At 40.7% G+C, this 25,896-nt stretch overlaps 1 protein-coding gene across 2 annotated transcripts in view; it reads left to right on the forward strand.

The window, feature by feature from the left end:
- Positions 1-25,896, forward strand: part of VPS41 (VPS41 subunit of HOPS complex) — a 178,780-nt gene that overhangs the window by 79,858 nt on the left and 73,026 nt on the right. For both annotated transcript variants that reach the window (XM_065884478.1, XM_065884479.1), the window contains 3 exons: positions 1,771-1,833; positions 5,760-5,825; positions 25,211-25,330. In XM_065884478.1, coding sequence (XP_065740550.1) covers positions 1,771-1,833; positions 5,760-5,825; positions 25,211-25,330 — 249 coding nt within the window. The remainder of the gene's footprint in view (positions 1-1,770; positions 1,834-5,759; positions 5,826-25,210; positions 25,331-25,896) is intronic.

The raw sequence follows: 25,896 nt of genomic DNA on the forward strand, positions 1-25,896 counted from the left end.
AAAGAAAAAACTTACTAAGATGAAAGCAAGGAAAATTCTAAGTAGTTTTATATCTATTTTAAAAATTGAATTTATAATGAAAAACTTTCTCACAGAGAGCCATTGGACCCAGATGGCTTCACAGGTGAATTCTTAAAAATTTAAAGAAGAAATAACACCACTCTTCTAGAGACTAGAAAAAGAGTGAACACATCTCAAGTGTTGGGAAATAGTTCTAAGTGCCCCTAATAGCTGGTTCCAAGTGTTTGAGAGCTCCTGGAATTCGTACACTGTGCTTGTGAGAGTGTAAATTGATTGGAACCACTTTGCGAAGTCGTTTGGCTGTCTATTAGATGTGAACAGATGCATAACCTATGACTCAACAATTCCATTTCTTCAGAAATGGGTATATAAGTGGACCAAAAGATTTGGAAAGAGTTTTCACTGCAGCATTATTCATAATAGCCTCCATCTGGAAACAACCCAAATGATCAGTGGAAGATGGATACATAAATTATGATGTATTCATACATTGAGATACTATAAGGCAATGACAAAGAACCAGCTCCTGCTGTACGTACATAGCAGTATGGATAAACATCAGAAAGAAAATGTCGAGTGAAAGAAGCCAGTGAAATAGTTTATGATTCTATTTATATAAAATTCAAACATTAGCACAACTTACTGAAGGTGATAGATTTTGGAGGAGCGGTTAGTTTGTGAGGGTGTGAATGAATGGGAAGGAACACAAGGGAGCTTCTTGGGTTCTACTTCTTGACCTGGGTCATGGTTGCAGCGATATGTTCGTATCATAAAAAATTGTCAAGCTCTGAATCTGTCATCTGTACCGTTTATGTACATTACTCAATTGAATATGTATGTTATTCAATTTTTAAAGTCAACCACTCAGAAAAAAGGTTAAGATTAAACAACTTTAAGGGAGGCACTGATAAGGAGAAAATTAAATCTTACATTTATACGCTCTAAATAGATTCAAGATAAGACTGTAAATGTAGTGATCACCTAATCTCTTGCCACTTTGATCTGCACAGTTGATTTATATATCTGTGACTAAAAAAAGAAGCTCCTTTTTCCTTCAAGGAAAGGAATAAATAATTCCTTTAGGAATAGTCTATGGGAAGTTCATAAAAGGGTATTAGTAACCTATTCATATCTATTTCATTTTTAAAGTTGATGTCCATTTAATAAAACAAACTTGTGATGTGCAAAGGGAACTCTGTATCCATGAGATACTTGTAAAAATTTAATTTCAGCAGTGTGTTTTCACCCCCATAGAATTGTTTTCGTTGGATATTTAATAGAGATTACACGGGCTTTGGATTACTAAGTGTTCTACTTTTGTTTTTTAAGATTTTTAAAAATAAATTTATTTACTTAATTTTGGCTGCGTTGGGTCTTCGTTGCTGTGTGTAGGCTCACCGTCTTTCACTAGTTGCAGCAAGTGGGGGCTACTCTTCGTTGTGGAGCATGGGCTCTAGGTGTGCAGGCTTCAACAGTTGTGGTATGTGGGCTCAGTAGTTGTGGTTCGCAGGCTGTAGAGTGCAGGCTCCATAGCTGTGGTGCACAGGCTTAGTTGCTCCGCGGCATGTGGGATCTTCCCAGACCAGGGCTTGAACCCATGTACCCTGCATTGGCAGGCAGATTCTTAACCACTGTGCCACCAGGGAAATCCCATATTCTACTTTTTTATTGATAGTATGTGTTCTCACTGACTCAGCAGCCTTCTTTGTTACCGTCACGGTGAACTGACAAGATCCATTTACTTTTTAGGTGCAAGTGTTTGGACTATATTCTGGAGAAGAATTTCATGAGACTTTTGACTGTCCCATTAAAGTAAGTATTCAGTAAGTTTTAATTTTTCTAAGGATTTTCCCAACAAAGGCAATAGGATTACAATACTTTGAACACTACCAGTGTTGCATTAATTTTGTCAGTAAGTATCTGTTCAACCAATGTACCAGATACTATTTGATGCTGGGAAGGTACACAGAATGTATATTATGTGACTGTGATCTCAGTCTATCCTCAGGAATCTTTTGTTGTAGTGGGTTAGATGATACACACACACACACACACACACACACACACACAATCTGTGATTAAAGACTCAAAGAGGTAAAAACAGTATTAAGGAATCTAAAACTGAGAGAGGTTACTTCTAGCTGTCCTCGTTAGTGATGGCTTTGTAGATGGACTGTTGTTTGGGCTTTAATATACAGGGCTGATGGAGAAAGCTGACTTCCCATGTGGAAGAACAGTATAATATAAACGGAGAGGCTAGAAAATTCAAATCGTGTTCAGGAAGTGGCAAATAGTCTAGTTTAGATGCTGCATAAAATACTGACTTGGCAGGAAAGCTGCACGGGCCGATTGACGCTGGCTTTGTATTCAGGCTAAGGAATTTGGACTCCGTCTGGTAGATAAGGAGAAATTATTGAATGTTGGAGAGCAAAGAAGTGGTGTAAACTGAGCTAAGCTTAAGGAAAAGTAATATGGCAGCTATAACAGTGTTAGATGTGAGAGCTGATAGACCCAAGGCAGAAGGACCGATTTCAGGCAACAGTCATGGTCGTTACAGTGGGTATTACAGTTGTTAAAGGAAGAGGTCGTTCAGCTTTCTCAGGTGTTTATTCAAACATTTATTGATCAACAGGTGAAGGAGAGATGGGATCTGATGTGTGTTTTAGAAAGCCAGCCCTGCCACAGTGCAGGGGGATGTAAGCAAGAGAGTGATTGGGGACAGGAGACAATTTAGAAGGCTAATGCTGTCCTCTAGAAATGGTGTTACAGGAGCTCAGTGAAAAGAGGGATGGTGAGTACTCACGTTGGTGTAGAAGGAATGAATCAGGAAAGCCTCGAGGAGGTAGACGTACTAAGACTTAGTGATGGCGTGGCCGAGGGTCATAAGAGATGGAGGAGCTGAGGGTGGATCCAGGGTCTTGCTTCGGTAATGGTGTGTGGGAATGCCATCAGTGGAAATAAGGGATGGTTTGAGGAAGGATGTTGCTAGTTTGGGCTTGAGTCTAGATAACTGTAGCACATCTGGTGGAAATGTTATGTAGGAAACATTCATGGAAACATGAATATGGACCTCAGTATGGAGATTGGCCCTAAAAACACAAAATGGATAACCACAGCTGAGTAAGATGAAACCATTTTGAAAGATATTATCCGGTTAAAGAGTCAGATGTGGCACATGTATACAATGGAATATGACTCAGCCATAAAAAGGAACGAAATTGAGTTATTTGTAATGAGGTGGATGGGCCTAGAGTCTGTCATACAGAGTGAAGTAAGTCAGAAAGAGAAAAACAAATACCGTATGCTAATGCACATATATATGGAATTTAAGAAAGTGGTTCTGATGAACCTAGTGGCAGAGCAGGAATAAAGACACAGACGTAGAGAATGGACTTGAGGACACGAGGGGGAAGGGGAAACTGGGACAAAGTGAGAGAGTTAGCATTGACATATATACACTACCAAATGTCAAATAGATAGCTAGTGGGAAGCAGCCGCATAGCACAGGGAGGTCAGCTCGGTGCTTTGTGACCACCTAGAGGGGTGGGATAGGGAGGGTGGGAGGGAGACGCAAGAGGGAGGAGATAATGGGGATATATGTATACGTATAGCTGATTCACTTTGCTGTACAGCAGAAACTAACAGAACATTGTAAGGCAATGATATTCCAATAAAGATATTTAAAAAAAGAAGAGTGAGAAGACTGGTGGTCAAATAATTCTGGAGCACTAAGTTAAAGATTAAGGTAGTGGGAGAAAAAAAAAAAAACAGTGAGGGATCTCAGAAGAATTAGTTAGAGGGATTGGAGGAGACCCAGGAGAGCGGTGTCAGGGAAGCCAAAGGAGAGAGGGTTTCCAGAAGGAAGGAGTGGGCATCGTGGGAAAGGCAGTGCAGAGATCACACGAGGTGGGGACTGAAACACGTAGCAGGAGGCTCACCACGTGTCAAGAAGTAAATGGGAGATGAAGAAGTAGAAACAAGCAGCGTAGACTCTTCTTCCAAGAAATTTCCTGATGAAGAAGGGAATTCGGGCTTCCCTGGTGGCGCAGTGGTTGAGAGTCCGCCTGCCGATGCAGGGGACGCGGGTTCGTGCCCCGGTCTGGGAAGATCCCACATGCCGCGGAGCGGCTGGGCCCGTGAGCCATGGCCGCTGAGCCTGCGCGTCCGGAGCCTGTCCTCCGCAACGGGAGAGGCCACAACAGTGAGAGGCCCGCGTAACGCATAAAAAAAAAAAAAAAAAAAAAAAAAAGAAGGGAATTCATCTGATAGACGGAGAGAAAGCCAGGGTCCCAGGAGCATTTCTGCTGGTCATGTTTTGGTTGATGGTAAAAAGTCAGCAGGGGGGAAAGATCAAAAATAAGAGAAAGGGAAAACTTAGTGGAGCGGCACTAAGGGATGGGGTCCGTCGTGTTGGGAGGGAGAGAAACCTTGGATATGAGTCCTCCAGCCTCCCGCCGGTGAGGCCAAGCCCAAGCCCAAGGGTTGCTACGTTGGGCGGTGAAGGACCCGCAGTCAAGGGCAATGACCAGGAGGGGAAAAAAGGGGTAAGGTAATGTGGTGGAGGGGCGTGGGGATGTCTGGAATAGCAGCTGTGACGTAGGATGGTGCACTGTAAGAGAGCTAAGAGGACTCTCCTACGAGATTTTAAGAATGTGTGACAACAATATGCAAATGATTCCATTGGTATCCAGGATGGATTAGGGAAGTGTGGAAGGGAAGAAGGGCTAACCTGGGAAGGAGGAATGGTTAGAGAAGTGAGGAGTCACATGCTAAATGCCCTCAAAATGACAGTGTAGGAAGAGGAATCTATTCCGTTGGAGGATGGAAATGTATTAGTTAATTAACAAGAGAGTAGAATGTATTTAGTTGGAGTTTTATGAAGGTGTAATTGTGTGAATTGTTTTTAATGCCCAGAAATATTCTGTTAGGTTGGAAAAAAACACAGTGTATTAGTTGATGAATACATGGGTCTGGGGATAAGAAAATAAGGAGGCAGAGTCTCTGCAGGCTGACAGCCATAAAAGGGGAGCCCCGAAGATGGGTTTACACTGAGTGCAGCCACCAGACCTTCAGAAATGCCACTGGCAAGTGAAGTAAACGGTGGTGAGGATGGAGCAGCCTTGAGAGCAACCTTTCTGAGGGGTTGGGAGGAGATCGTGGAGAGCGGATGAGAAGCAGGGGGCCGGGAACTGAGGCTGGAGGTGAAAGGGAAGGGCCTGGATGCTGCGCTCCGGAACTCCTGGGTCCTGCCGTTCTGCTGTCTTTCTGCTGTTAGGGCGCGGATGTAATTGTGCTAAGTGTCTGAGGCTGCATCGCCAGCCCTGTTCCACGGGGTGCTCTCAGTCACTGGAAGGCGTCTGGACAAGGAGATAGTTGGGTTCTTTCTCTGGGTTTCTTCTATGAAATGTATTCAGTTACACACATTTGTGACGTCTCGCTGCCTCTACTGACTGCCTTGGCTGTCTCTAAAGAGGGGTGCCCACTCAGAGGGTCCCACTCAGCCAGAAACGACAACTGTTCATGCTCATCTTTTAGCTTTGACCCAGCTTCGTAGAAGAAACCTTTTCACACCAGAGCAAAACTCATCCTCGGTGCAGAATATTACCTGCATAGATTACTTCCTACCAGGATACCGGGTTGATTTTTAGATCATGCTGCCGGTAACGTACAAAGGGCTTTCATTCTGTGCTGGAGCTGTGACTCCTAAACCACTGTTGGGGGTCCTTATTCCCTTGCAGATCATCGCCGTGCATCCGCATTTCGTGAGATCCAGCTGCAAGCAGTTTGTGACCGGAGGGAAGAAGGTAAGCGCTGCGTGTTGACCGTCACATGCCGTCTTTGAGGGGGTTCTGTTTGCTCCTTAATTTATCTTTAGTATTTTTAATGTCTGCCTCTTTGTGCAGAGAAAATTCGCGAAAGCACAATGTAGTGAAATCAGGAGACCATCACCTCCTGGGGGAGGTGTGGCCTCAGTGCTTCTCACTGACATTCCTTTGGAGTAGATGTAGGGCAAAAACAGAGATGTTACTCCAGCTACCACCTAGTGCTTTGAAATATTGTCCCTTCCACAAAGAAGAAGTAGCATTTAACAGTAACAAAAGAGCAAGGAAACTAGTGTTTTTTCCCGTTGTAGAAAATCTCCTGCAGGCCTTGAGACAGTTTTAGAACAATTACGGCTCTTTGTTACTGACATGTTCCTGGCATTTATTATCTTAGTGCTATTTAAAAAATAAGAGAGTAAAATAATCCTTCTGTACATTTACATGTTTGTAGATAAATTCTAAAATTAAAGACTCTGCTTATAGAATAAGTTCATTTTTCTATTCTTATTCACCAGGGATCTTTTTAGAAACCATTTTTATAATAAAATGCTACCACTGTCCTGGAACTCTGAGTGTTATTTCATATTCAGTTTGGGGATCAGTGGAGAGAAGGCTCTGTGCGGTATTTCTATAGCAAGGTATAGGTATGGAATGGCTGCTTTGAGGCTCAGCTACCAAATGATTTGGAATGTTCTGTAGTAGTTATCTGTCTTTTTCCCTTGGTCTGCAGCTTCACAGAATGATAGGGCATTCATAGAATGTCTATAGAATTAATCAGCGGGAATTACAGATTTAAACTAACTTTCTCTATCTTAGACCTGCAGCTAATTCACTCCTGAAAGAAATAGCTACCTTACTTGTCTTTGTTGGCCTCAGGAAAGAGTAACTGAAATTCCTCTTGTTAAAGTATTTCTTTACCAAGCACTTTTCTAGTTAGGGAATTTTATGTGAGATAGAGCATGAATTCACTTAGCTGTTGTCAACTGAAAAAAACCTGCACAACGTGAGAGCTGTGAGTTAAGTTTTATCTGGGGCAAAATGAGGACTATAGCCCGGGAGATAACATTTCCGATAGCTCTGAGGAACTGCTCCAAAGAGGTAGGGGGAAGGTCAGGATATATGTGATTTTGGTGAAGGGGGAGTACATGCAGTCAAGTACACATTTTTTGCACATATTTTTCTACTAGTCTCATGAAGGTTTCTGCTAGTCACAAGGAGCAGACGTCACCATGAAGGATTTTAGTGTTTTTCTAGATATGAGGAGATGCAAGAATTGGGCTCATAAAATTGGCTCCTGAAAATATCTAACTATCTGAAGACCTGTTCTGCCAGGTTTTTTTTGTTTTTTTTTTTTCCCCAGAGCACAGAGTGCCTGATTGCTGATCTCCACCCTGAACTCCTTTCGGAGGGTGTTGAAGCAGCTGCTGGGGCTCATAATTTAATCCTTGTAGAGGGAAATAACCAGTGCCAATTTGTAGGTGACAGTATAATTTAAACCCAGGCATTTTTATTTAAAACTCAGTGGGGATAAAGAATGCTGAGTCACTGTGTTTTTTTGTTTAAGTGGCCTAAAACAACAAACTTCCATTATCTCACAGGTCAGAAATTAAAGAGTGACTTTCCTGTATGGCTCTGGCTCAGGGTCTCTTGTGAGATTTCAGTCTATTTTTTGCCCAGGGCTGCACTCATTTGAAGGCTTGACTGGGGCTGGAGTATCTGCTTTCTAAAAGCTCTGTTGCCTTCTTAAGAGCAATCCCTCATAAAATGTTGATAACTTAAAATATTGATAAATCACTTTGGTTGAAGTACTTCCCTAGTGGGGATGCAGTTTTGAGTTCTAGCTCTCCAATTTCAGAAGTTAGAGATTTTACAGTTGTCCCCTATTTTTTGAAGGTATTGGTATGAAAGAACATATTAGAGATAATATGAGTGATGTCCAAGTGGGATTTTCCTGTGTTGGTGTGTGTTCTTAATAATCAGCTTGTTGGTGGAGGTTAACAATTGCTTTTATACTGTGAAGGATACCTATAGTCTGATGTAGTTTGCCACAGTAGTTTTGCTACATGAATGTCTTGTCAACCTGCAGGATGCCTGGGTTAACTGTGTCAATTTCATGTTCTTCGTCCTTCTACTTAGCATTTGACATCATTTACAGACATCTGTAGGAAGGACCTTGTGAATGTAGCTGTTTGGGCCAAAGCTTGTTGAGTAGATACATGAGCAATTATATGGACGACAGAGTAGTGTGGGCAAGGTCATATAGAGAGAAGTTGGAATTTATACAAAGACTACGTTGTGAATAGCAGTAAAATAAGTAGAAGTCACTGAATGCTGAACAGGCAAGAACATCAGAGATTTGGTTCATCTTTTTGGTTATCACTGACTGCTTGACAAGTTTTTCTGTGTTCACTGTTCTAAGAGACAGCATTGTCTTTTCTCCTTTCTTCCTATTCACTTCTCCAGAAATGCATGGGTAGACATTTCTTCCCAAGCACAAAAAGATGTTTAATTATGTGTATATAACTTAAAAACAGTTCAGGTCATCTGGTGAAAAAGTTAAAAAAAAATGATATTGTTAGAATTTCTGGATTAAAATCATTTAAAAGAAAAACCACACACCAAAGGGTTAGTATATTGTATAAAGGACTTCGGATATTGAGCTTGATAAAAGTATATGTGTGATATTTTGAAGTGAAGAATCAGAGGAGTCCACAGGTCAATGCAAATGATATTGTCATCTCTTTTAGATTTTTAAATATATTTATTGATATGTAATTTGCATACCATAAAGTTCACCAGTTTAAAGTGTACAACTCAGGGACTTCCTTGCCGGTCCTGTGGTTGAGACTCCACGCTTTCACTGCGGGGGGCGCAGGTTCCATCCCTGGTCGGGGAACTAAGATGCCGCATGCTGCGTGGCACAGCCAAAAAAACTAGAGTGTACAATTCAGTGGATCTTAGTATATTTACAGAGTTGTGCAGCCATCACCATAATCTAATTTTAGAGCATTGTCATCATCCCAACCTCATCCCCATTAGCAGTTACTCCACATTCCCCTTCCCCCACTTCCCAGCCCCAAGCTACCACTAATGTATTTCACTTCTCTATAAATTTGCCTGTTCTGGATATTTCATATAAATTCTGGGTATTTCATGTAAATGGAATCATACAATAAGTACGTGGCCTTTGTGTCTGACTTCTTTCATTAGTGTTCTAGGTACATCCATGTTGTAGCATGTATCAGTACTTCATTCCTTTTTATGGCCAAATTACATTTCATCGTATGGATATATCATATTTTATTTAGCAATATTTAATTATGATTTATTATTTAAATATTTTATTTAAATATTTATCAGTTGATGGACATTTGGGTTGTTTCCACCTTTTGACTATTATGAATAATGCTGTGAACAGTACTCAAAACATGGAAGCAACCTAAATGTTCATCAAGAGATGAAGGGATAAAGAAGATATGGTACATATCTATACAATGGAATATTACTCAGCCATAAAAAAGAATGAAGTAATGCCATTTGCAGCAACATGGGTGGATGTAGAGATTATCATACTAAGTGAAGTAAGCCAGACAGAGATCATTATAATATAGCTTATATGTAGAATCTAAGAAAATGATACAAATGAACTTATTTACAAAATAGAAATAGACCCACAGACATAGAAAACAAACTTATGGTTACCAAAAGGGAAAGGAGAGGGGGAGGGATAAGTCAGGAGTTAGGGATTAACATATACACACTACTATATGTAAAATGGATAACCAACAAGGACCTACTGTATAGCACAGGGAACTCGACTCAGTATTTTATAATAACCTATAAGGGAAAAGAATCTGAAAAAGAATAGATAAATATATATGTATAACTGAATCACTTTGCTGTACACCTACTTCAGTTAAAAATATAATAAAATTAAAGGCCATTATAATTTTTCCTACTTATGTTAAAGGCTTAAGAAACATTGGCATGTAAATGTGCCCTCTATTCAGGGACTTGTGACATACAAACTATTCACTGATTTCTCTGGATTCATTAAAGTTTATTGTGTAAATATGTATTTAGTGAGTAGTAAAAATTAGTGTTTAATCAATAAACTAGAGTGACTTCTTTGTACAGGGTTAAATAACCAGAGATTTCCAAAACATGCACCAGCTTGGTGTGCTTTGCAGAAATCTCCGGAGAGATTTCTTCCTTCTGTATGTGTATGGTATGTACTTTTAAAGATCACTTCCACTGCATGGTTTTTGGCATTTGCGTGTTTTGTTTGTTTTAAAATAGATTTATTTAGTTGAAGGTATTTCAGGAAATATTTCTGATTTCATTAAGGAATGCACCTTTGATTTTAAAAATTAAGAGAAAGGCTTTTTGGAAGGTGACATTAAGAAACAGATACTATTGTGAAAAGATTCTTTTCTCTTTTAGGGTGTTAGCAAATTTTTAGGAGGACCTCATTTTTTTCCCCTTATAACTGAGTTATGGCATTTTGTTCCTTTGATAAATGAGAAGAACAAAGACTGTGTTGGCCCAATCGCAACTCTGATCATTTAACTGCAATTTTCAGCCAGCACGCCATAAACTAAGCAGAACTAGTTTGAAGAGTCCAACATTTAGCAAATGGTGATAACCTTGCAATAATCATACATTGCAGATATCAAGACCTCCCTGTTTAGAGTAGATGGCAGATCATATAGGGGGAAAAAGAACAAAGACAAATAGCATGTAACTGAGAGGTAATGACCTTCTGCCTTTAAGAAAAATTTAATCTTAAAAAAAATTGGAGCAAAGACTAGCCAAATGAAGGTGTAATGTGGAATAAAGGCATTCTTAAGGCATTCTTAACCCTTAAGAACACTGATCTTACTTAGACTGACAGCTAAATGCATCTAGGAATTGTATGCCAACTTCTGTAGACAATGATGAAAGCAGCGCAGCGACCACAGAAGCGGAATAGGAAAGATGGATGTCCTACAGTGACATATTCATGATGTCATTTCATAAGAAAATTCAACAGAGATGTCTAATTTAATATTTTAGTTGATTTGATTTGATGAGAAATTTTGATTCCTGGAAAAACATTTCTTTAAAAGTAATCAGAACATACATTTCAGAATAGTTCCATAAAATAGCCATGTAGCAGAAAAAACAAACTGCAGTTTGACACATTTGTTGATATTTCCTTTTTAAGGTTCTAGCTTCTTAGGTCTTTAGAGAGAGCTCCTTATCCACCCAGGACTAGGGAAGAGGAGGCAATAGTTCTGTGTGGCATAAACTTTTATTTTAGGTTTTCAAGGTAACTTCTTAGTAGTTGAATGCCATAACTGGATTTATGGACTCCAGTGCTTGACACATGAGCATAAAAAGCTTATTCTTGGGCTTCCCTGGTGGCGCAGTGGTTGAGAGTCCGCCTGCCGATGCAGGGAACGCGGGTTCGTGCCGCGGTCCGGGAAGATCCCACATACCGTGGAGCGGCTGGGCCCGTGAGCCATGGCCGCTGAGCCTGCGCGTCCGGAGGCTGTGCTCCGCAACGGGAGAGGCCACAGCAGTGAGAGGCCCGCGTACCGCAAAAAAAAAAAAAAGCTTATTGTTAATTCTGTTTTGTTTCCATGTTGAAAAAAAGAAAAGGAAAAGCACATCTCTTAAGAGTGCCATTGGAGAGAGCTTTAAAACATGAGAATCGATGGATTTTTTTTTTTTTAAGTGTAACCTCCTTGTGTAGCAAGAATTAGAACGCATGAACATAGCAATGAGGTTATCTCTTGGAGAAATAAGTCTGCAAAGCAGATCTTGTCTGGGTTTGTTTTTTTTTTTAATTAACTTTCTCTGTCAGCAGATAAACTTGAGCTCCCTACAACCTTTACCTTTGAACTCTGAAATGCACTTCATAATAACTGATTCTCCTCCTTTGACAAATTATTAAATTTTCGTGATGCAGTTTGCAGCAGAGTTCATTTCTCGAAACGAGGGAGTCAGCTGTTTGGCATTGTGGTGGGCCAGGTCCCCTCATTCTAGCTGCAGGGACAGCTTGCTTTGTAAGCTGGAAAACGTCAGTCAGCAAACGAGGTAAGGACCTGTGTGCATAAAATGAGAAAAAGCGCTTCACTGTTTGGGGCTGAAGGCTTATGGCAAATTTTACCTGAAGGACAGAAGTAGAAGCATCAGCTAGCTTCTCAGTGTCCGAGAATGATTGGCAAAAAACAAATTGCATCTTGGATTCTTTTTGGAAAAGGATGCCATGGAGCAGCTTTTTGTAATAATGCGAATCTTTTTAGAATTTAGACAGCCCAGCGAACTACTATGACCACTAAGTGTGAAACGTAGAGGTGCTTCCTTATATGTTTGCTTGTCTCCTGGTCAGATGGAAAATGGGCTTTTTGGGGTCACAAAGGATTTTTTAATTAAAAAAAGTTTTAAATTAATTATTTTTTTTAAGTTTTGGCTGCGTTGGGTCTTCGTTGCTGTGCACGGGCTTTCTCTAGTTGCGGCGAGCGGGGGCTACTCTTTGTTGTGGTGTGCGGGATTCTCATTGCAGTGGCTTCTCTCTTGTTGTGGAGCATGGGCTCTAGGCGCACGGGCTTCAGTAATTGCAGCACGCCAGTTCAGTAGTTGCGGCACGCGGGCCCTAGAGTGTGCGGGCTTCAGTAGTTGTGGCGTGTGGGCTCAGTAGTTGTGGCGCATGGGCTTAGTTGCTCCACGGCATGTGGGATCTTCCCGGACCAGGGATTGAACCCATGTCCCCTGCATTGGCAGGCAGATTCCTAACCACTGTGCCACCAGGGAAGTCCCTTAATTTATTGATGTATAGTTGATTTACAATGTTGTATTAATTTCTGCTCTACAACAAAGTGATTCAGTTATATATATTCTTTTTCATTCTGGTTTATCCACAGGATATTGAATATAGTTCCCTGTGCTATACGTTAGGACCTTGTTGTTTTTCCTCAAAAAGGGTTTGACATCAGTTATGCTGCCCAGTCCGCTGACGAGTGGATCTTCAGAATACTTCTGCAGGCGATCAGATGCTTGATCTTAGGCAGTTTTCTACATGCAAACTTTTCTTACACATTACTTCCCAGGCAACCACCAAATTTATGTCCTAGTGGTTGTATGTAGAACCATTGTAAAGAAACACTTTCATTTCTTCTAGGCACTGTGTTATAAATTGTGGTTCCATTCCTAGAAGTTCATCTCATGCTGTATACATACCAAAACTGATTAAAAACCACCAACTAATAGGAAGTAAAGCACAATGTAACCTTTACAAATGTTTCTTAGGAATGTAAAGCCAAGTTGTAAAATAGCCATATTGTAAAAGTATATTTTGGTGGGTTTTTCTCTCTGTGCTGTACTGGTTGAAGCTAAAAATTGAAATCTAGGTCTTAAAATAGAAATCATTTTCAGTGTCAGAAACAGGCATTGTTCCTTGCTTTCAAAGTTAAGTTCATTTGTCTCAAACATCAGTTGCTTTTCTGATGTTGATATGTAGAGCTCCCAACATCCTGGAGATGGATCCATGGCAACTGCATTTTCTTCAGTAATCCCCCTTGTTTCATTGCCATCAAAAGGCTGGTGAGAACAGAAACCTTTTTGCTTTAATGAGTTCAACTAACTTTTCCATGTGTGATATTTCCATATTGTTTGTGGCTTCCCCCTGGACTCTGATGATAAGCTTACCACCTGTCTTCCTAGAGCAGTCAAACCAGCCTTTGCTCCTTGCTGAAAATATCTTCCTTTGCATGTTGAGAATGCTGTGGCTGTCCTTAAGTACTTGGAATAGTTATTTCCTCTGCAAGAATCATTGTTTGGTTTAGTATGCTCATTGTTTCCTTGTGGGGTTTAGTACCAATGGACTGTCATTAACACTGGGAAGCCCCTCTCTTTCTCTCTCTCTCTCTCTCTCTCTCTTTTTTTTTCTTTGCGGTACGCGGGCCTCTCACTGTTGTGGCCTCTCCCGTTGCGGAACACAGGCTCCGGACGCGCAGGCCCAGCAGCCATGGCTCACGGGCCCAGCCGCTCTGCGGCACGTGGGATCCTCCCGGACCGGGGCACGAACCCGTGTCCCCTGCATCGGCAGGCGGACTCTCAACCACTGCGCCACCAGGGAAGCCCCTCTCTCTTTTTTAAAATAAGGCTGTAGAGCACAGGGAACTATATTCATCATCCTGTAATAACATATAATGAAAAACAATATGAAAAAGTATATGTGTGTGTATGTGCATATATATATATATATATATAACTGAATCACTTTGCTGTACACCTGAAACTAACACAGCATTGTAAATCAACTCTACTGCAATTAAAAAATAACATAAAATTTTAAAAAAGATAAGGCTATATAAATAATTGTCATTAACCTTGAGAGGTGTTTCCCTTCCCCCCCCCTTTTTTTTAAGACAAGGTTCTATAGCAAGGGGTCACAGTTACTGCAATTATAAGTTGGTGTCACCAGTACAGACTACACCACAGTCATTACACAGGGCTATTTGACGTGAATAGTTCTGCCTCTTGAGCACAGCTCGGTTAGAGGGTCCACATAAGGTGCTGTGAGCATGTAGAATCTGTTTTCAGGAATGGTCCGTTTCCAAAAGGAGATAGGAGGAATGCTGCTGGTGGAAAGCAGTTAGCCCATAAGACCGTTAGTCAGAATGATGATTTGGTGGGAAAATGAGTATTCCCAGTCTTTTGAGAGGAAAAAATATGTGTATGTATATATGTATGTATATAGCACTGTTGGGGTAATTTTGCAGTCCTTTGTCTTTAAGCATTTGGGGCTTTTCTCCCCCGCAATCGTTTGTTTGATCCCTCTCAGTTTTCTAATTCATTTTCAGCCAGTATTCCTTTTTGATGGTTGTAACAGTGCAAATTTGAACAAAATCAACATCTAACGGTGGTGAATTAGCTGTGTCAGTGCCCTGCGGCCAAAGATCTCCGGAACACACCCACCAGGCATGAGGAAGAGGGTGTGCTAGAAAGAGGGCGTTACAGGTTTTGGGCTGATGAAAGATGGTTTGGGGAGGGTTTAAGGAAGCAGAACTTTGCTCTGGATCGGGTGCTGTCAGGAAGCAAGAGTAATTCCACCACTGGGTATCTTAATACATCATATCTAGAAGGAGGACAGACCAAATGAAGGCTAACGACATGTTGATAAAGAAGCAGCAGTCTCTCCTTTTAGCCAGGATAGGGAGGTGTCTGGTCATTTATGTGGCTTGGAAAACATTGATATCCTGTCAGTGTTCAGATATGATTATGGAGTAGTCCTGGTTTTGTCCTCATCTCATGGTCACGGGGCCCTGTCTGATGTCGGTGTTCTGTGACATTTTTTATATTCACCCGGAGAACACGAATGGCAGGCCAGTTCCTGCATGCCAGCTTTTCTCTTTCTTCGTTGTGACAAATAAAATGCCCAACATTTGCTAGATGACTTCTGTTGAGGTACTTTATGAAAATATATGTATGGTCTGATTTCGTTTTTTTGGTAGAAATATAAATGTCTGGTGTAGCAATTTCTTGGAAAGCTGTATACCAAATTATTAACAATATTAATAATATTAACATATATTAACAATAGAACAATAGTGTTCTTTCTGGCCTTCATTGGCTTTTATTTTCTGCTTTTTTCTTTTTTGGTAGAAAACATGCCTTTTATAATAATAAAAAGCAATAATAAAAGAATGTATAAAGTAATCCCAACTATTTTTGTTTTCAACTTAGCATTGTAAATCATATGAAATTCCCTACATTATTGAAGTCTAATCTTAGCTCAGATGTTCTTTAATGGTTACATAATATTCCATCCTGTGGGTCTATTTACTTTTCTTAATCATTCTCATATTATTGGACCATTGGGTTGTATCCAGCTTGGGGTTAGCATAAATCATGCTATAATGAAGCTAGAAATCTTTTGTCTGTGTTTCTGAATGTTTTCCTAGCACTACGATTAGAATTACTGGGTCAAAGATTATGATTATCTTTTAGGCTTTGGATACATAACTGCCAAGTAAAGGTACATTCCAGAAAACATACTGATTTACACCATCTGTGTTAGAGGACCCGTTTCACCGTATCAGCCTGCCAATTTGATATACATAGAAAGAGATTCCAATGTGCTGTTTTGTAACTTCTTTGAATTATTAGTGATTTTGAGCATTTTTATTTACTAGTCACTTAGATCTCTTCCTTTGTGATTTCTGTGGTTGTAGTATTAGCTCGGGGCAGCTTTTAATATTACCATAGAAGCCAGGACAATTGACGACTGTCCGTTTGATATTTATTGTCAGTTTGAGCACAAATTATTGCTGCTTACTGAATAGCCTGCAGCCTTTTCTCCAATTTTAGCTAAACCTGGAATAATTATTCTTGTTCTAGGGAGGCATTATATAGGAGTCATAATGAGGCTTTAGAGTAGATGCTGAACCATGTACAAAGAGGACGAATATATTCTACTCCATAGATGTGAGTCTGCCCCCAAACCATCTGTCCTGCTGCTTCCTTGGAGGCTCTCAAAGACGAGCCACGGTGCCCAGTTAAAGTCAGGTTCATTTCACTTGGTTTCTTCTGTAGGCAGTGTCCTGATCTGTACTTTTCCCCTTTTGCTTCACTTTGTTGTTGTTTTTTTTTTTACTTAAAGTATAGTTGATTTACAATATTGTGTTAGTTTCAGGTGTACAGCACAGCGATTCCATTATATATATATGTATATATGTGTGTGTGTACATATTCTTTTTCAGATTCTTTTCCCTTATAGGTTCTTACAAAATATTGAGTATAGTTCCCTGTGTTATAGAGTAGGTCCTTGCTGGTTCCCTTTTGCTTTACTTTGCATTGAGTGAAGTGCTTGTTCAGATCCGTAAAGCTGTATGTTCAGGTGACTCTTTCTCTTATTCAAGACTTAGCAGTTTTGTGTTTCTTTTTCATAACCTCGCTGTGCAAAGATCTCCCCGAGTCGTCGACGATTGAGATTATGCGTAGCTAAAATTAGAGATATTTGTTCATCGCACAGAACATTAATTCGTTTCATCACCCAGTGGATGGCTTTTGTGTTTTCTCTACTCTTAGCGGGGCAAGGGGTCCAGCCTTGAAGCCAGCCCCAGGAAACAGACCCTCAGACAGCTGCAAACTGAAAAACAGACCCAAGGTGTTTGACATGAGCAACCAGCTCTATTAAGTCTGCAGGACCCACCTGGAAGGTTTTCTGTTTGCTTGCTTGTTTGTTTTGTTTTTAGTGGTAAAACTATTGTTTAAATGCCCCATTCATTTCTGGAATCCCATTTACAATTGTGAGTTGCATATGAAGAAATTGCAGGTTGCTAGTTTGAATAGGAGTCTGCCTCACATGCTGGCTACAGTTGACTGCTAAACCCATACAGATGGGCAAGTAGTTATATAGATCTGTATCTCTCTGTCATTGCTGGTTTTTTTGTCTTTGTGTGGGTTTTTTTGTTTTTGTTTTTGTTTTTAATATAAAGGGACTGCTCCTAAGTGGCATATCTTATGTTTAACTTCTTTGGTTCACCTTGAACCCATAGCTTGTAATTCTTGGTCACTAAATTGACTGTTACCTTACGTTGATAACGGTGTTTTCTTAAATTTCAAAGCACATTTCTGGCTACATAGTTTTCACAGGAATAGTTAACTTCAAGGATTTGTCCAAAACTTGTGTGTGTTTTAGTTGTGTTTATTCAGGTATTGCTTGGAAGCAAATAGCCTCTGAGGTGGCCTCTGGAAATCCATCTGTGTACAGAGACTTTCTCTGGTAGCAGTATCTGGCCTGTGTTTAACTGCTTTTAAACGTGTTAACTCACCTTTTGGGAAAGGGGATGCAGGAAATAACCACCGAATTGAAAGCAGTAATATATGTGGGAAATCCCTGTTTTCTTCCTACATGTTTTAAGTTCTCTCTCAGTGGTGTTTAGAAAGGCTGTGTGTTTTAAACTTTGGTACTGAGCCAAAGCAGGAAGCAGGACAAAGGTGTTCTCTGCTCTGTGGGGTTCTTCTCGGTCACTTCTGTCTCCATCAAGATTCAAGACTCCTATCTGCTGTCAGCAGCCAGCTACCACCCCAGGTCTTCTCCATGCTCACTAATTTTTTTTTTTACTTGCCCTCTTGACTTTTTCCATTTTATCCCTAATCTCTTCCAATCTTGGATTTTAAAATCCTTCTGTGATAAGTCCTCCCCATCATTATGCCCTGTGTCTATTTTTACTGGGATAGCCTTATTTGGCTTTTTTTTTTTTTTTTTTTTTTTTTTTTTTTGCGGTACTACGGGCCTCTCACTGTTGTGGCCTCTCCCGTTGCGGAGCACAGGCTCCGGACGCGCATACTCAGCGGCCATGGCTCACGGGCCCAGCCGCTCCGCGGCATGTGGGATCCTCCCAGACCGGGGCACGAACCTGCGTCCCCTGCATCGGCAGGCGGACTCTCAACCACTGAGCCACCAGGGAAGCCCTTATTTGGTATGTTTTAACTTGCTGGGTTTTGCTTTTCTTTCCCTATTTCTCTGTTTTATTATCTCACACTCCAGCATCTTCTCTGATCAAGCATTTTGTCTTTTGTAGTGTCTGTTTTCTCCAAGCCTCTCGATCCTTCCTGGTGGAACACCCTTGCCCATGGGCTTATTAGACCCCAGACTCAGAGCAAGCAGTGATGCTGGTGTTTAGGGAGCCTGAAGGACTCAAATGATTTATATACTTGGAAGATCACAAAGTGATTAAAAAAGGGCCAGTCACCCTCCCTTTCCTCCATGAGGGAAGAATGGTGATGGGTAATGACAGGCGTTAGGCTACCAGAACTGGCAGCTTTATTACAGCCCAATAGGAATCATGCCCATGTGTGGGAGATGCTGGGATGTGGTGCAGGAAAGTTCTAGATAGATTTATCAGCACAAAACATAGGAGAATAAAGTATATTGCTGAGGATCTGAGGGCTCCTATTGAAATATAAGTACTGAGAGTGCTGACTGCCAGAATGTGGATTTATGGGAAATAAAGCCCTCACATACTTTCTCCAACAAAAAAATAGACCTCTTGGAAACAGTTTTTCCTCTCTATGTACTTAGCTCCCGTTGAGCTTAAATTGCTCTCAGTATTGTGATAATGACAACTCAGTATTACAGGATATGGAAGATGAACCAAATAAATTAACCAGCTGCTTTTAAGGGTAGTTCACCCAATGGCTTCCCCTCTAAAATGCTTTGTAGAAGATTTGTGCTCAGTAGGTCTCTAGGCAGTTTTATGGCTGCAAGAAAGAAATGGATTTTATTAAATGTCAGTGAAATACAGGCAGATAGTTTTGTGGTAGTTAAATTAGCGTAGAATGTGTGTAAGAAAAGCAGATTGTCTCGTCTTAACTTGACGAAACAGAGCTTTCTTCGGCGTTCCTGCCAGATAGTGTGTTTCTGCCTGAAATGCCCATAGATTTGGATGGAAAAATCCTGACCCCTCCTGTCTGAAACTGTATGTCTTACAGAATGTTATCCATCAAATCCTGTATGTACAGCATGGTTGTACTTGAAGAGTTTCAAAGGACAGTAATGGGAATAATTCCATAATTACAAGCTGACGTTTAAGGTTTTATACTATGTGTGGATTAGGAAATAGGACTTATAAGTAAAGAATTAGGTGAATTGGGAGTTTGGGATTGACACGTCCCAATACTCTATTTAAAGTAGATAACCAACAAGGACCGACTGTATAGCACGGGGAGCTCTGCTCAATGTTCTGTAATAACCTAAATGGGAAAAGACTTTGAAAAAGAATAGATACACATGTATGTATAACTGAATCACTCTGCTGTATACCTGAAATTAACACAACATTGTTCATCAACTATGCTCCAATATGAAATAAAAATTAAAATAAAAAAGAATTAAGTGGAGTGGAGAGGGAAGGCAGAAATAAATGCTTCAAGGGGTCAGGCAGGTAACATAGAGCAGAGAGGCAGGCCGGGTGAGGGGACGGCCAGGAGAAGTGGGCCCTGTGACAGTCCAGAGAGCCCTGGAGCAGGCAGTCAAACCCATTCCAGGGATCACTGATCAGGCCAAATGAGAGGCCAGTGGACATCCCTGAAATCAGGGGGCTGCAGTTAAGGGAGGACTCACCTTCAAAGGACTTTTCGACTTTTTGACAAGTTGTACACAAATTATATCCTCTGGCGTTGAGCAAAGGGAAAGAGACCAGCATTTCAGGAGTAGGACATAGAGTCAGAATAAATGTGCCCTTTCTCAAGGTACAGATGTTTTCCTTGGATGAGTCAGTCTCAGGGTCCTTTTCCTGTAGAGTTTTGAGATTAGGGCAGATGCCAATGTGTCTGACATACTGTAGGGACCTTACTAACTAAAGATGGGCCGAGTAACTGGAGGATTTGGGAATCACACAGCTCTTCCTGTAGCAAATACATTGTGTGTATGGACCACAAAGGAAAGAATAAGACTTGCAGACCTAGGAAAGCCTACTCAGTATCTAATATTTGTTATTCCTGTGTGTCTAGCAAAGTACGTATAAGATGTGGTTTCTCTCCCCGATGGATTTGCAGTCTGCTAGGAAGAGGAGAAGAAAATACATGATCTCAGTGAACTAGATATAAAATGGTGCTAACGATCGCATGACTCAGAACCAGCATGACCGTAAGACGTATGTAGAACCAAGAAATCAGGGGGAAGTTATTTTGACATACGGAAGAATTCTCCGAAATGATGGTCCTGTCTAATATATTTAAGGCTGTTTGTTCAGTTTTCAAATATAAACTTATATAAAATTTATATAAAAATTTATATAAAATATAAATCTCTTGGTTTTCAAATATAAAGTGATGAAACTACCGCTGTTTGAAAGACATGGGGAAAATAACATGAATCGTGTCTAAAATCGTAATGGAAATTAGTTAAAATTTATTTCATTTACAGAAGCTAGGATATTAGCTGCCCCCCACCTCCTGTTTTTGAGTACCCATCAGTGGCACAGAATGGGTACCACTGATGCCACCGTCCAAATTATAAAAATAAGGGACAAGCTCCTTTGCTCCTTTGATTTGTGTCAGAGCAGGTTACACAAGGTTTATTGTAATAGAACTCTGAAAACTCAGACTGAATTCAGCATTCTCTCCTTTTCTTCCCGCCCTCTGCTGGAAGCTTCCCTTGGAGCTAGAGCAGGAGACAAAGGAGGCCGGCGGCCTCAGCTTCATCCTATAACTGAAAGCACACTGATCACAGCAGAAAGGATAGAGTGGAGTGAGTTTGATTTGAATTGGAATTACAACAGGACTTTATTAACAATTTTCTAAAGTTAAATGTTTTATTTAAAAAATAGGTGCAGTTTATGTGAATTAATTCTAACACATGGTCAGGATGCTGCAACCATTCCTTCAAGTTCCAGTGAACTTTTTGATATTGTTTTGTTTCAAATATTCCCCTAAATTATCCTGACTGTACAAATTAGAGAATGGATTTTCATCCGCATGTTAACATTATAAAAAATAATTCACATGTGCCATGCAGAATAATTATAAAATAGAAATAATATAAAATCGCCTGTCACCTCTTTCTGGAATTAATTATGATTACTTTGTAATGTGTCTTTCAGATTTTAATATATGGATACACATTCATATTTTATTTAAAAGTCATCATATTTAATCCTGTTTTGCAATCTGCTTTTTTATTTACTATGCCCTGAACCTCTTTTTCTGTTAATAAGAGTCCATATATAAAATCATTTAGAAATGATTGTATACTCTTCAGCTGTGTAGCTCTACTACATTTTACTCAGTCTATTTCTGGCCATTATAAATAACTTTACATAACTCTTTGCTCACTTATCCGATCACTTGTTAGCATAAATTTCTAGGCTAGGACTTCCTGGGGACATTTTTTAAAGCTTTGAGCCCATAATGCTAAAGGATCCTTCAGAAAGATTGTGGGTCCTACATACACACACACGTACACACACAGACAGCCATGTCCCTTGCCCCAGTGTCTGACCTTATCATTTTGGTTCATCTTTGTCAGTTTTTTTCTTTCCTTTTTCCTTCACCTGTCAATTCTGAGACCACTGCTATACTGTTTGGGGTGTCAATTTCATATAATGTTTTACTGTCTGGCAGGGCACATCCACAGGCCCACCCCCAAATTGCTTAATTTTTTAAAAAAATTCTTGTTATTCTCACGTATTTTCAAATAAATTCATAGCATTTTGGAAGCTCTAGAGAAAGCTCCTTTGGGATTTTCTTTGGGTTTGCATTAAAATCGTAGGTTAACTTCGTAAGACTTAAGCTCTTCAGTGAGAATTTTGAGTCTTATCATCCAGGAACGTAATATCTTTCCATTTATTTAGTTCTCCTTCTCCCTCCCTCGATAAAGTATTTTGTTTTTGCTCTGTAGCTAGTACGCACCCATCTGTTTTTGTTCATTATTAACTTTGAGAGCTGTGGACTTTCCCTTGTTTACAACTTTGATTGCATCCCCTAAAGTTTAGGTCTGTGCTATTTGTATTTTCATTTTCCAAGTGCTCTGGTCGCAGTTCGATTTCCTTTTTTTACTTATTTATTTTTTTGGCTGTGTTGGGTCTTCGTTTCTGTGCGAGGGCTTTCTCTAGTTGCGGCGAGCGGGGGCCACTCTTCATCGTGGTGCGCGGGCCTCTCACTGTCGTGGCCTCTCTTGTTGTGGAGCACAGGCTCCAGACGTGCAGGCTCAGTAGTTGTGGCTCACGGGCCTAGTTGCTCCACGGCATGTAGGATCCTCCCAGACCAGGGCTCGAACCCACGTCCCCTGCACTGGCAGGCAGACTCTCAACCACTGCGCCACCAGGGAAGCCCCGATTTCCTCTTTTACCCAAGGAGAGAGAGTATTTTTTTGTTTCAGTTTTTTTCTGTTTTGCTCTTCTTATCCTTTGTTATTAATTTCTTGCTTAATTTTCTTGTCACCTGAGAATAAGGAGAATTATTTGTGAAGTTCTTCTCTGCTTTACGGAATGTCTTAGTCATGTGTCAGGAGTGGGAGATTTTTTCTTATTCCCTAGACAAGTTTTATTGTTTTCAAATAGTGTATTTCTCCAAATTGCTGGGTTTCTTCTTGTTAGCTCATATTTACTAGAAGTGGCTGTGAAGTTGCCTGTAGATTTTGTGAGAACGTTTCCACATCTTTTACTCTGGACAGTGGTGGGAGAAGGAAGTTTTGTTTTCATTTTTGCTGAATTGGAACACAGTGTCTGTTGGGAAAACAACTACCAAAGAATGTAATCATTGGTGCAGCAGGGAAGTGCTGGATTTTTGTTAAAGCTTGCTTTCTGTATTTTTTAAGGTAACTTTCTACAGGCACTGCCCACCTCACATAACTGGCACAACTGCCCTCCTGTGCCAGCCTGCCTGCTTTTTTCTTCCAAGCTGTGTCTCCAAGCAGCAGCAGGAGTGGCTATTCAGGTGTGACTCTGCCGGTGCTGATCAAGGCCCCTGTGTCCCTGCCTGAGATTTTCCCTGTGACTCCCCTCACCTCCAGCCGCCACTGCACTGAGTGTCATTCTGCTATATACTTGACCGAGGTGGGCTCTTTCTTGTAATGAGTTGGACCACAGCCTTCACTGGGATCTTCTTTCTATCATGTTTTACAGAATTTCTAATTTAAAATTGAGGGCATATTTAATTTTGCTCACCCAGGTACAGATTATGCCCCTTTTAATACTACATTCGGCCATTTCTAGGTGGGGATTGGTGAGGGAGGGGAATTTGATGCCACGGGGCATCTCCCCCTGGTCATCCAGCCAATCCTCCCTTCCAACAGGTGCTTGTGGAGCATTCCCGGGCCCCGCCCACTTCTTACAATCCCCTCTGCCTGACCCAGGCCACAGAGGGAAGACAGACATTGTGACCTTACCAATTCCTCATGTTGAATACAGTTGTCTTTAGCTACCTGTCTTTAGTGAACTGTGATCTTACACGTGGCAGGAGTTGTATTCTCAGGCTTTCACCTCTGATCCCAAGTTTCAGAGCTGTCCTGTCACAAAACGCTACACACACTCCGTGGGCGCCTTGGCTGTGTTCTCTGCGTCATGGCCAAGGGAGAGGCTGAATCACAGGTGGAGGCCGTACCTAAGTGTCACTCGCTGGAGGCAGGGAGGCTTGGTGGTGGTGATTTCTTGGAACCTGGGCGGGGGGAGGATGAGCTGGGTTAGAAAGTTGCTGAGCGTATGTAGAGGAGCTCTGTCCTGTGTTTATCCGATGGGAACACCTGTGCTCAGTAGAAGCCCCCGGCTCCAGTCTCCCCTGTGGCTGTTGTGAGGCCTCCTTGCTCTTGCATGGATGATAGAGAACTTTATACATTTCTGGCATTTTCACTTGACTAAACTCGGCTAATTAGTGACGGTGGACACTTATTTAACTTTAGGGGTTTTTTTTTTCTTTCCTTTCTGCCGCTTCTGGCTCTAGGAGCCTAACCATTGAGAAAGACATGTAAGAAATATAAATACTGTGAATTTACTCTCCACTATTCCCTATTTTTTCCCCTATTTTGGGGGTGGGGTATACTCAGGTAACTGAAATTGACGCTTATGATAGGAATTTTAAAAATTCTGTTATGGAATCTCTCATCAGCAATTGCTTTTAAAAGGTTAACTGTATATTTCAGGATTACATGTCTAAAGTTATATAGTGTAAGTTACACAATGTATAAATTATACCTCGTATGTATTAAATGACATATTGTATAAAGATCTTTTTTTACAGGATTTAAATTGGATATATCAAGAAAATAATTTTATTGTATCCTTAATAATGCATGAATTCTAGAACTACATATTTATGTAGAAGTTTTGATTAAAGACCCTAGCTACTCTGAAGTTTTTGTAGAAGTTTAATCCTAAAGCAAATTTCTCTTACGTTATGACATGAATTACTGCTCAAAAGTCATTGTTAACTTATTTTTCTAGGGTTAAGTGAAAGACCCCTTCTAATCATTGCAGTTTAATCTGTGGCTAATATTTTATTTTCAGGGAAAACATTATCAGGTTTTGATTTCCTAGTTTACTAAATAAATTAATTCATGGTCAACTATTTGAAGAACTTTCTGTGATAAAAATCTTTCTACTAGTGTACATTATTTTCCCTGAATTTTGGTGTTTTGGTGCCATCTTGTGGCTGGACTGTGTAGTAACCTCAATACTCAAACACATTTCAGTGTCCTCGATAGGGTAAAAGATAGACTGGGAATGCTTTCCAAAATACAAATCATGTACCACTAGAAACCTACATTTAAAAGGCTGAGAATAGTTTGTTACTCGGTGAATGGACAAGAAAAAATAATAAGGAATTTGATATATGACTCTTGGTTTCTAAAATTCTGTTTTCATGATATTTACCCCTAGTTGCTGCTGTTTGAACGGTCTTGGATGAGCAGATGGAAGTCTTCAGTTCTGCACGAAGGAGAAGGGAACATACGGAGTGTGAAGTGGAGGGGCCATCTGATTGCCTGGGCCAATAATATGGTACAAGCAGTGTCCCTAACGCTGGTTCAGAGCTAGAAGGACAGCCGGACCGAGAGCCCTGCGACAAAGGGCAGGGATGGCGCTCCTGCCACTGCCATTTCTCTGGGTTTTGTTATATCCCCGTATCTCCTCCCTCTTTTTTTTTTTTAACATCTTTATTGGAGCATAATTGCTTTACAATGGTGTGTTAGTTTCTGCTTTATAACAAAGTGAATCACTATACATATACATATATCCCCATATCTCCTCCCTCTTGCGTCTCCCTCCCACCCTCCCTATCCCACCCCTCCAGGCGGTCACAAAGCACCGAGCTGATCTCCCTGTGCTATGCGGCTGCTTCCCACTAGCTATCTATTTTACCTTTGGTAGTGTATATACATCCATACCACTCTCTCACTTCGTCCCAGCTTACCCTTCCCCCCTCCCTGTGTCCTCAAGTCCATTCTCTACGTCTGTGTCTTCACTCCTGTCCTGCCCCTAGGTTCTTCAGAATCATTTTTTTTAGATTCCATGTATATGTGTTGGCATACGGTATTTATCTTTCTCTTTCTGACTTACTTCACTCT

Source organism: Phocoena phocoena, chromosome 9 (assembly GCF_963924675.1).
Source record: "Phocoena phocoena chromosome 9, mPhoPho1.1, whole genome shotgun sequence".
NCBI lineage: Eukaryota > Metazoa > Chordata > Mammalia > Artiodactyla > Phocoenidae > Phocoena > Phocoena phocoena.